The sequence below is a fragment of the Neltuma alba genome, unplaced genomic scaffold, assembly GCF_004799145.2.
Source record: "Neltuma alba isolate B1F8T4 unplaced genomic scaffold, ASM479914v2 tig00012919_pilon, whole genome shotgun sequence".
Lineage (NCBI taxonomy): Eukaryota > Viridiplantae > Streptophyta > Magnoliopsida > Fabales > Fabaceae > Neltuma > Neltuma alba.
The window spans coordinates 42,111-54,161 of NW_021637286.1; the positions used below are offsets into that span (position 1 = coordinate 42,111).

Genomic DNA, 12,051 nt, shown 5'->3' on the forward strand with positions numbered 1-12,051 from the left:
TCACTTCCTTAACGTGCTGTTTGGTTGAGAATGGTGCCATCACCAACCAGTCTCGCACCCAATTTCAGTCCTTCTTGACAACGAGATGTCATTAACTCCTGACTCTGCCTCAGCCTCATATGATCCCTCAAAGATAATATGCATATCTGCCTTGCTTAGCAAGTCTAAATATATATGCTTGATGCCTGTTTTTCCCTTGCTTAAAGAGTCTAAGTATAGCTAGATAGCAGTGGTAGATAGGTGCAGTTGACGGATTCCTTACACAAGCCATCCAATAAGAAAAGCCATCAAAATATGACCCATACACCTCTCCATATCTACGCTCACTAATTTCCATTGGGATTATTTATTTGCCATTAGCTAGCAATATATAACTATATATCCTTCATTACTTGTTTCATCAACTTTTAAGCTAGCGCGGCGCAATTCATTGCATAATCATGCATTATCCTTAATTAAACTGAATAATTATATGTCGATTTTTTGACTTAACTATTATTTCTTTAATTTTCTGAACAAAATCAAGTGCAGCTAGATATATATATATATATATATATATGCTCAATTTGACTTATATTGCATAGCACTTACAAACTCTTGTTAGAAAATAACATTTCACCTGAAGTTCCGTAAACTATTAATCCTCTCCCCCCCCCCCCAAAAAAAAAGCTCCCCATTCGAAACGATGATAAAGACATAATAATCATTAATCAACAATTAAAATACCCCAAACTTAAAAGACACATCAATGACCATTAAAAAGGTCGAGTAAGATTAATTAGTATAAATCAGGTCATATCCTTCAAAAATTACTCCATTATATCTCTTCAAAACCCGAAAACAGATACACTCGCGCACTTGTTGGGTGTTTCGCAGAAGCATTATCGTGCATGGAAGAAACCTTTCATGCAGATAGCAGTTCCAACAATAGCTAGTAATATTTAGGCTTCTAGCTTGTAGCGTCAATTAATTATATAGTTGGAACCACATCTATCCTTTCTAAATTTTCTGGCTAGCGACTTTCGAACACCTCCTTTCTCGATCGTGTCCTTATATTGATTTATTTTGTGGGCTTGAGTTTGACCCATGGACATCACCAGGTGGTAGCATCCTTCCCAAACGTAAAGTTGGCTGAAATTAATCTAGCATACACGCCAAACATTCAATATATAAGAGAAATCTCCATTGTATATATACACACGGCGCCAGCAAAAAAGATAAAAGGAAAAAAGGCTGCGCTTTGATGCTCGATTGCCTGAAAGCAAAAAATTGTCTTTGACAAGAAAAAAGTTTAATAATGGAAGAATTAATCGCATAGTTTTGGAATTTCAATAATGGTTCTGAACTTCTGATATGGATGGTTTAACCGTTATTTCAAACGTGTCAATAGCTTCAGTTTCAGTTTTCACATTAAAATATTCCAGAGAAGTAAAATTCAAAGATGACAAGAATGAAGGACTAAAAATGAAAAATAACGTTAACGACACTCCAAAACTGGAATATACATGGGACCATGACGAGGAGTAGGTAAAAATCTTTTCTTGGAGACTCAGAGTCCCGATCCTTTGGAATGCTTCGTTCTTAAACCCGGAAATTTACGAGATACCTAACCGACCAAACGCTGCTCGATAATTTAGCTATATATAACCCCAAGTCTCTCATCACTTTTCTCGCAACTAATATCCAATAATTATCATTACCACTTGTGGTGGAGGCAGCAAAACTTGACCATGTTCAACAAAGTGATCCCTACCTCACTTCTTTCAGTATTGAGTCTTTTGCTTCTGCTCACCTGCTTCCTTTGGACCATCTCTGACGCTGCTGTCGCTGCTTCAAGCCATGCAGGAGGCATCACAAGGCACTACAAGTTCGATGTACGAATAATCACACTCTATGCATGCATATATATATATATATATAATACTAGCTCGTTAGAAGTAACTTTAATTTTATACTCTCCTGGATGGCTAGTGAATTTGATTCCATTTTGTTTCCTACAGGTAAAGTTGATTAACGTTACAAGGCTATGCCACACAAAGAGCATGGTGACGGTGAATGGAAAGTTTCCAGGGCCTCGCGTTGTCGCCAGAGAAGGGGACAGATTATTGGTCAAGGTGGTCAATCACGTTGCAAACAATATCACCATCCACTGGTAATGTAATATTGGGCATGATGAGCTTCCATATTCTTATCACTTATATATGTAACGTGAACAGATAAGAAAATGTATAGATAGAAGCATGCATGAATGAATGCTTATAGTATTAATGATGGGTGAAACAACTGCAGGCACGGAGTGAGACAAGTGAGGAGCGGGTGGTCGGATGGGCCATCGTACATAACCCAATGTCCGATTCAAACCGGGGGAAGCTATGTGTATAACTTCACCATTGTGGGGCAAAGGGGAACCTTGTTCTGGCATGCTCACATCTCCTGGTTGAGGGCATCCGTCTATGGTCCCCTCATTATTCTGCCCAGGCGTAACCAATCTTATCCTTTTCCCAAACCCTACAAGGAACACACCATCCTCTTGGGAGAGTGGTGGAATGAGGATCCAGAGGCTGTTATTTCACAAGCTCTTCGGACAGGTGCGGGTCCCAATGTCTCCGATGCCTACACCTTTAACGGACTCCCTGGGCCCCTCTACAATTGCTCTGCTCATGGTATAGTACTTCAACTTCAAACACAAACACAATTCTTAATTTCTTCCTCCTCCTCCTCCTCCTCATTATTTGTTCGCCACAGTTTATTAAGCATTTGATGGTCATTATGATGATGGGCAGACACGCTCCGGATAAAGGTGAGAGCGGGAAAGACGTACCTGCTCCGACTGATCAACGCTGCACTCAACGACGAGCTCTTCTTCCGAATAGCGAGCCACAGCCTCACTGTGGTGGAAGCCGATGCATCTTATGTCAAGCCCTTCACTTCCGACACCATCCTCGTCACACCCGGACAAACCACAAACGTTCTTCTCCGAACAAAACCCTTTTACCCTAACGCCACTTTCTTCATTCTGGCCCGACCCTACTTCACTGGAATGGGCACTTTCGACAATTCCACTGTTGCTGGCATTCTTCAATATCAAGCCCCCTCCAACACCAACCATGTTGGTTTGAATAGTCTTCGCCTCTCGAAACCCGCCCTTCCTGCCATCAACGACACTTCTTCCGTCGCCAATTTCAGCAGCAAATTTCGTAGTTTGAATAGTCCCGAGTACCCAGCCAACGTGCCCCGGATAGTGGACAGGCACTTCTTCTTCACCGTGGGCCTTGGGAGCAGCCCATGCCCAAAAAACCAAACCTGTCAAGGGCCCACTAATACATCCAAATTTCAGGCTTCCATGAATAACATATCTTCTGCTCTGCCTTCCGTGGCCATCCTGCAACAGCATTTCTTCGGGCTGGCTGAAAATTACACCCCTGATTTCCCGGCTTTCCCACTCACACCATTTAACTATACGGGTACGCCTCCCAATAACACCGGGGTTAGCAACGGAACTAAGGTTTTAGTCATACCCTTTAATACCAGCGTGGAGGTAGTATTGCAGGGCACAAGCATTTTGGGAGCTGAGAGCCATCCCTTGCATCTCCATGGGTACAATTTTTACGTTGTGGGTCAAGGTTTTGGGAACTTCAACCCTATGACAGACCCACAAAAGTTTAACCTTTTGGACCCTGTTGAAAGGAACACTGTGGGTGTGCCTTCTGGGGGATGGGCTGCGATACGTTTCTTGGCAGACAACCCAGGTGAGTACTGTTCTATCTCTGTTCACCGTGAATAAAATTTATTTAATTCGGAGTCCATAATTCATGATTAGAATTAGAAGTTATGGGATGAGATTTATTTGATTTGGTATGCGGGGAATGAATGAAACAGGGGTGTGGCTCATGCACTGCCACTTCGATGTACACCTGAGTTGGGGACTGAGGATGGCTTGGATTGTGGAAGATGGGAAGCTCCCTGATCAAAAGCTGCCTCCGCCTCCGCGTGATCTCCCCAAGTGCTGATTTCTTTTGTTTCTTGATCCTCCGACAAATTTCTCCATCTCTTACCCTTCTTTTCTTTCTCTACTTTGGTTTAAGCTATAGGATTTTGCCGAGATCTTTTTCCCCTCTTCTCGGCGTGGTCAATAAGGGTGAAGAGAAAACGAAAATTGGTGTCTAACTTGTGTTTTTGGGTTGTGGCAGTTTGATGTTCTGAGACTCTGTCCTTGCACTAAACTATTGAAGGAAATTTCGGGTACGTGTTTTACTGGATTGTGTCTCCAGGAATGTACGTCCATCTTTTTCCAAAAGAACTGATGAATAATATATGAGATTAATTGAATATGATATTTCTTCTTTCCATTGTTGTCTTCGGTGCGCTCACCTTTTCGGCTTTTCCCCTGCAAGTTTCACGTGAACATAAATCAAATATACTTGCAGCATTCTCGCTGACCCGCCTCACCATAAATCACCTCGAACGTTTTGACTCGAGTGTTGACCATTCTAAATCTAATTCTGATGCCAGTAAAAATACTGAAGCCGCGAGGTTTACGTTCAGTAGGTTGCTCTTCCTTGACTCTTGAATCGAATACTTACTCTTGATATGTCATTATTCCCCCGCCCCCCAAAAAAGAACACAAAAAACAACACACAAAAAGAAAAACAAGAAGCCCATTGCATAGGGGAAGAGTTTGATGGTACTCCTCCGGTCCTTATTATAAGACCCAATTTGACTTTTTATTTGGTCCTAATTATAAGACCCAATTCATTTTTTCTCTTATATTTATGCATTTTTTCCAAGATAATCCTTCTAATAATGATAGTTTTAGCCAATATACTTAATTAGCAAGGATATTTTAAGAATGACAACACTTATTATTATAAATAACCAACTTAACTTACTTCCTTAATCTTCTCAAATAAGTCAATTGGGTCTTATAATTAGGACCGGAGGAGTATATTCTTTCATCATGATTTCCATGTAAATGTGAGAGATGAAGGGAGAGCTGCTTCACAAATGTAAACGTAAAGACCTGTTATTATGGAAGGAAATGTAAATAATAAACAAAAATAAGCTTCTGGCCAAAAAAAAAAAAAACTGACAGGTGAGATATTATTAGCGTTAATCTTGAATTCTCATCTCAGGCGAAGTCGAGATTTCGGGTCAATTTTTGCTATTCGCTTTCTCTTCATTCTTCCTTTCCTGGTCACGGAGCTTCTATATGACCAAAAGATCAACTTAATCAGTGGACTTGCATTTTTTCAGTTGAGCCTTGCAATAGTAAAATTGTAACGCCTGATAAAAGCCATTTTGCGAGAAAAAGATGGAGTGGTTAGTGAGAAGAGAACAGGGAATGAAGATTTCAAATCGATGATCACATTCCCACCAACTTCAAAAATGAATTGCTACGAGGTGAAGTAGCTTCAAATAGCAAAATCCCCCTTGAGGGTGTCATTGAAGTCAGGGAAAAGAACAATAAAGTATAAACGAAGTCATGTAAGTCGACGTCGCAACATTTTGGACGGAACACGTCGATCGGGTGTGTGGGAAAAAAGGAATGTGGCTTGCATTTCCTAGGCATATCTACATACTTTTTTTTTTTTTTTGTTTATATATTTGCTGTCTCCAACACCCTCAAGAAGCTATAGAGAATCTATCTCTCCTCCACCAAAAAGGAAGACTTTCCCTTCTAAACCAAAACATAGAGACTGAGAGAACCACAGAGACAGAGACGGGATATCGACAGATGATGAGATAGAACAAGAGGCATGACGATAAATCAATGTGTAGTGTAATTAAAACCTTCAACTCAACTTAGTCGTCATTACAATCGAATCTATATTGAAAAATGAGAAAGAAAAAAGGTTGGATCTGTATCAGTTAAAGCCACAGAATGTAAAGTAGGCCTAGCTAGGGTGTTCTGTTCTGCTATATACTTGCTTCAAGAATTAATCTCTATGCTTGTGCCAGCAAACTAACATGGCAACACACCGCCTCATTATGTAAAACCTGGCTTTCTGTTCCTTGGCCAAATCGGTGCATTTTTTACCTATGGAGGTGGAATTCTTTTGGGAGAAACTCCTGGGAAGATTGGACTTGGAGCTGGAGGACGATGCAGAGGAAGGAGCCTTGTGAGAAAAGCTTCGAAGCAGAGGAGAGTTAGAAGTAGAGGAGCTTTTTGCTGAGGCACTCCTGGCGAATACTGACTTGCTGTCACTAGAGCTCCACGCTTGGCCGCTTGAACTCGAGCCTCTTTCCTTCTTTGATACCTTCCACTTGTCGTCCATCACCCACACGCCAACTTATAACAGCAACGCCTATGGCTATCACCCACCTTGTGCCTCCCTCTTTGTTTCTGTGGTCTATTTATTCTTCTTTTCTTTTTCAAGGAAAAAAAGGGAAACTTGTACTGTTTCGTGGTGAATTTAAAGAAGCAATAAGGAGCATATATCCCAAGGTTTTTGTTGCGAGGGGGCGCAATGGTTAGAATGAGGCGATGATGATTAAGTGATTCGACAAGGTTCAAGCTGTGCGTTCGGTCAAGATGCCTCTTGCTATAGCAGAAAATGTGCACATGGATGAATGCGCCCCTGACATCACTCTGCATCCTTCCTTGATAGTCAAAAAGAGGGCTTCACTTCACATAACAATTAATGATTTAATTATGTTCATGAATCCCTCCCGTTTTCCAAGGAACATGACTCTTGTTTGTCAATTCCCACTCTAAATAATCTGGCTTCGCTTTTCCCTTTAATTCTCAGGTTTAAAAATGAAATAAAATATGGCATGAGCTGCATCATAATAATAATCATGGTAAAGCATTATTCGTGGTAAAACAGAGAAGCGGTAGATATGGTCATCGCTCCAATAATATTCCATCTTCACTCCTCCTTCTGCATCATATGCATGGAGTCGGTGCTGTTTGTTGGGTTGTGCATCTACATTTGCTTCCCCTATAAAACTAGAATCCATTCCTATGCTCATTATAAAATTATTAGCAGCGGCGTATATATATTACTATATTGCTAGTTCTTCCTTAGGGATTAATCTAGAGAGTCCTGGATTCACAAGCACATGGCACTTATGTGAGAAGAGCAGTAGTTAGAAGCCTTCCGCAGTGATGAAGCTGTACATTTTGATTTGAATATTCTCAACTAATTAAGTGTGCTTCTGGCTGCTGCTGAACTTGACATGTGAAGGATTTTGATCTGAAGCGTTTTTATATATTGAAAGAAAAACCTTTCGTTATGAAGATTATCATTTGACCGGTCAAAAATTTTGCGGAGCATGCATGTGCAAGTCATGCTAATTAATTTGACGGGGTAATCAAAACTCAAAAGCAGAGTAAAACAGAGAGAGATTTTTGAGGAGGCTGACCGATGGAGCCCAGAGGAGGGCTTTTTGTGAGGAGTGTGTTGCAATAAGAACAGCAGAAATGCACAAAGGTCGTGAAATTCTGAGGCGCCCACAACCAGAGAAACGCAGGGGGCAAAAACAAAGTGAATATATGATGAGAAACAATCAGCAGGAAGCATGAATGAGGAATGGTCAAAATCAAGTCACGTGGTGTGTTGCGGTTGGCGCAAATGAAAATCCTCAACATGTTTCAGAATTTTTTGTTTGGCGCCGGGGGAAGAGCGGCACGTGCAGACATGTGAGGTGCACGTGGGATGGTCAGGGTGGGGGCGGACGGCTCAGAATGGTAAATGTATAGGAGATGGCCCTTCAACACAAATCTGTTTGTGTTTTCCCTTTATTCCCACTTTAACAGCTTAACTGTGATGGATATGATGGGAGGCTTACAACTTACAAGCTACTCTTGAACCTTAAGACGTTATAATTTGAATTTGGAAGGGACAGATTATTCTCCTGCAGCTGTGATTATCTTTTCACTGATCTCACCAAGTCTGTTTGTGTTTTTATTCTTAACTAATAATTTTATTAGTTTGACTGTGATATTGTTGGAAGGGTTATTATACGTTCTACTTTTTCAAATCTTACAAGGGACAGATTCTGCTGCACAGTACGCCATTACGCATATTGGCCCCCAGCTTTTCTGTTCGCCATCAGAAATTAAAATACTCATACTTTCATATATCGTCAAGATCTTGCATATCCACAACACAAAAACAAATTTGTACAGAAAAACAAGAAACCCTCTAACATCGGAGTTAAAGTGAAAAAGCTAAAGAGGGGAAACCAAAGGGGGTGGAAATATAGGAACTCAACCGGCACGCTTCCTTATAAAACAAAAGGAAGCTATTGCACTGTGCTGCATTTTCACATCATCATAAAGGATAACTCTAAGATGTTGGCCTACAGCTTTCATTTTGAGGATTTCCTATTAATCAAACGCAAACATCCTCTTTCATTTCATTATATTGTTGAATTTTAGCGATGGATCCATCCATATATCCACTTTTCTTAATGATTTTTACTTTACAGTTCTTCTTCGAAGTCTTTACCGACTTGAATCTTAAGAATGTATATAGCTATTGCTAGGATGATCCTTGCTATTGAGCATATTAACTAGATAATAAAAATTACGTAAACATATATAAAAGGACACAATAGTAATAACAATGATAAAATGAAATTTGTGTCCGCAATGCAATCGCACGTTCATATTAAAGCGTGTGTGTGTGTGTGACACTCCAAATTAGATTTCAACTGATGCCCTTGATATTTTAATTTATGTTGCTGTCAGCTACATATGTTCATGCTACTGTCTCCCCTTAAAGCAAAACACAGAATGTGAATGAAATTAAAAATTCAGTCCTCCATGACTTCTATACTTGCATGATGTTCTCCAATTATTATCTTTCTTTTTTTTTTTAAGCTGAGTTCTCTAATGATTATCAGAGTATCAGGTGCATTTCAAACAAGAATATAGAAGAAAAAAATCACTGCTAAAGGTTAATGTACCTCACAAGGGAAAGAGTTGTAGTAACCAGTATCACTCATCATATTTCTCAGTGTGTTACTACCCATCCAAACTAAGTTAACCGAAATTAAATTAAATTATAAATTAATTTAATGTTTTTTAAGCTAAATAGCCTTATTAAATATCCCGGGCCATTGAGAGCATATCCGACACCCAACATTATCAGATCGCGAGCACACGACATGTTGGATGGACTCTTCCTTCCAAACCATGGGGACTCTTCACTGATTCATTAATTCCCCCATAACATTCATGCATGTGAAAGCAGGTCATAAGGGGTCAAACTTCAATCCAAGCAATAATAATTATAAAAAAAAAAACAAATATAGGGTTTTAAAGTTTCTCACCATCATGTTGGCAAAGCAGTCCACAAATGTTCAACATGGATATCTGTCAATGATTCGGCTTCATCAAATCTCGAACGATCATTTAGGACAGGAATTTCCACGCTCCCCGTGTTTTAGAAATTGATTAAAATATTCAAATACAGTAAATTATTGTTCCTAATGTTTCATTCTCAATCTAAAATATTCTAAATGGGCACCTTCGTCCATAGCTATGCGATAGAGCCTCAACTTTATGAAGATTTTGATTCTTGAAAAATATATCACGATATAATATACTCCTCCGATCCTTAATATAAGGACCATTTAACCAATTTAATTAGATTAAAGAAGTTAGGTAAATTAGTTAATTATAAGAAATGTGACATATTTTTCTTAAAATACTATAATCATCTTTCTTAATACTCCATCTTCCTCTTCTACTTGATTATGGTTGAGAAAGTATCCATAGAGGTAATTTAGAAAAAATTGATAAATATGATAAACGAGTCTTATATTTAGGATCAAAACCAACTCAACAATTAGGTCTTATATTAAGGACCGGAGGAGTATATACATAAGAAATAAGTCAAGCACATAAACCTGAATAGATTATGGCTTGCTATTAATCATCATGAATAATGAATACAAATCTATATATTTCTAACTTTCTAAGATTCAGAAAAAATAATAAAATGTTTTGAGGGGGAAAATCATTCTGCAGTGTCGGTCTATGAATTTGATTCTACGGAGGTGAATGGGCGCGCGATGGAGAGGAGAGGGCAAGGGAGAAGAGCTAATATAAAAACTAAATAGAGTGAAACCAATCACAGGGATTTTTCTGATCATATCGAAATCTTCCAAAGGAGTTCAATTTGGGTACAAGTATTTAATTCTTATTGAAAAGAAAAATCGTTTCTTTAATCTGTCTTTCTGGCAAGGATGTACCAATTTAATTTGAAGTCCACGTAAACTCGGAAGCCCAGCACCTTCATCACTATATATGGATCTTTTACAATCAGCAAAAGCTTCAGCTAGCATCATACATATAAATCAAATAGATACTGAGGTAATTAACACCTAACATATGCGCAAGATCTCTATTAACATACGGTACTTCAATTTTTATTCTAATAAAAAAAGGTTTGTCGAACCTGGTTCTATCCATCGATATCCTCAAAGTATATAAAATGCCCATTATCCATATCGGCGACACCCAAAAAAAAAAAAAAACCCAGCTTTTTTGATGTTCTACGACCCACAACTTTCCAAGTGCGCTTCATAGATCCTCCTTTGATGAATCACTTAACAAGGGATGGCGCTACCATATGAAATGGTGCTCCAGCAGTGATTCTTAATTAATTGAGGCACCTCGGTCAGGGGTTAAAGCCCTACTTTTTCTCTCCGATAAGCTATACTGGGTAGAGTGAGTTTCTCAATTGACACCTTGGTGATTCATGTCTACTTTTTGGTTCCTTTATGTAAGAGATTTATAAAATTCAAACATATATGTTTGAGCAGTTGTATATATACATGGAGAATCTTGTACTTGTTATCATCCAGCTAGATGGACATTTTCTTTTATAAAACATGTACTCTCATTGGAATCCCACCACAAAGAGGTCAGTGATTTCCTGAGAAATTAAACTATACCTTACAAACTATAATGTTTTGTAAGCTCAGACTCAGACTTTGATTTTTTCTGAACATGAATTATAATTAACCTCCACGTGATGCACTTGGACAGGAGTGGCTCTTGACGAAAATACAGTACATATTAAAAGAGAAGGCATCAATAAACAATAGAGATAATGCTTTTTAAATCTCTGAAATCTCAATGTAATGAGGGCTTGATGGATGTATATTATGTCGAAATTTTTACTTTTCAGGCCTTCAGCAAGTTAACAAACAGAAAGATGATAGAGAAGCATGCATGACAAGTATGTGTGCCTGTGATTACACACACAGGCCGGCCCAAAGCTTACCTTGATATCAGGAAATTAAGAATTCCGATTGAGATCGGTTAAGATCCAAAACTCAGCGGGAAGCAAATAGTCATAGATTTGCCAGTGCAGCATCATCAAGATTCCCACTACCATAAGAGCAGTGTGAATCTTAATGATGCCGCACTCGCAGATCAGACTGTGGTCTTGTCAGTCTTCTTCTCTATCCTGATCAATTGATGATGCCGCGCCATTATATATATGTGTGTGTAGATGAGAAAATTACTACAAGTGAAGGAAAATAAAGAAGATATAACATAATTAATTAATAAATAATGTAAGCAATAAAGGTAATTAATGAACCCAGCCTCATAGATATAGATTCAAAGATGAAAGACCTGCCATCCCGGGTGACAAGGCTTTTCTCGATTGGTTACGTACTGGCACCGAAAGTTGATTAAGTCTCAGATTTCTGAAGAAAATTTGAGATTATTGGATTTGCGGGGTGAGAATCAGGTGAAGAAAAAGGGCTTTGTATGAGGGAAATTAATAACAGCTAGAAACAAGTCAGCAAGAGTTCTTAATTCTGGTTCGAACGATCGTATTCGTAGCGATCCCCAGAAGAAGAAAACACGAGACGCCCAAACATATAATAATCATATACCTGACTTCATGCAAACACAGAGCCAAGTAAAAAGCTGCTAATTAGAACCGTTCCTACCTTTATTCAACTGTGGTCCTTGGCTTGCAGCCAGTTCTATATACATACCCTAAAAATCACAGAGGCCTGGCGGGGTTCGTGTTCTTGGGAGACTTCAGATGACGGTGGGTGCGCCTTTATATATACCAGCGA

The 12,051-nt window shown here is 39.0% G+C and overlaps 2 protein-coding genes across 2 annotated transcripts; one reads left to right on the forward strand and one right to left on the reverse strand.

Moving 5' to 3' along the window:
- Positions 1-1,730: 1,730 nt before the first annotated feature.
- Positions 1,731-4,349, forward strand: LOC114732580 (laccase-2). Its single transcript, XM_028919876.1, has 5 exons — positions 1,731-1,874; positions 2,001-2,152; positions 2,290-2,663; positions 2,784-3,749; positions 3,880-4,349. The coding sequence occupies exons 1-5, from the start codon at positions 1,731-1,733 to the stop codon at positions 4,008-4,010; spliced, it is 1,767 nt and encodes a 588-aa protein (XP_028775709.1). The 3' UTR covers positions 4,011-4,349.
- A 1,439-nt stretch (positions 4,350-5,788) lies between these two features.
- LOC114732572 (vitellogenin-2-like) lies at positions 5,789-6,356 on the reverse strand. Its single transcript, XM_028919869.1, has one exon. The coding sequence runs from the start codon at positions 6,273-6,275 to the stop codon at positions 5,937-5,939; it is 339 nt and encodes a 112-aa protein (XP_028775702.1). The 5' UTR covers positions 6,276-6,356; the 3' UTR covers positions 5,789-5,936.
- Between the last annotated feature and the right edge of the window lie 5,695 nt (positions 6,357-12,051).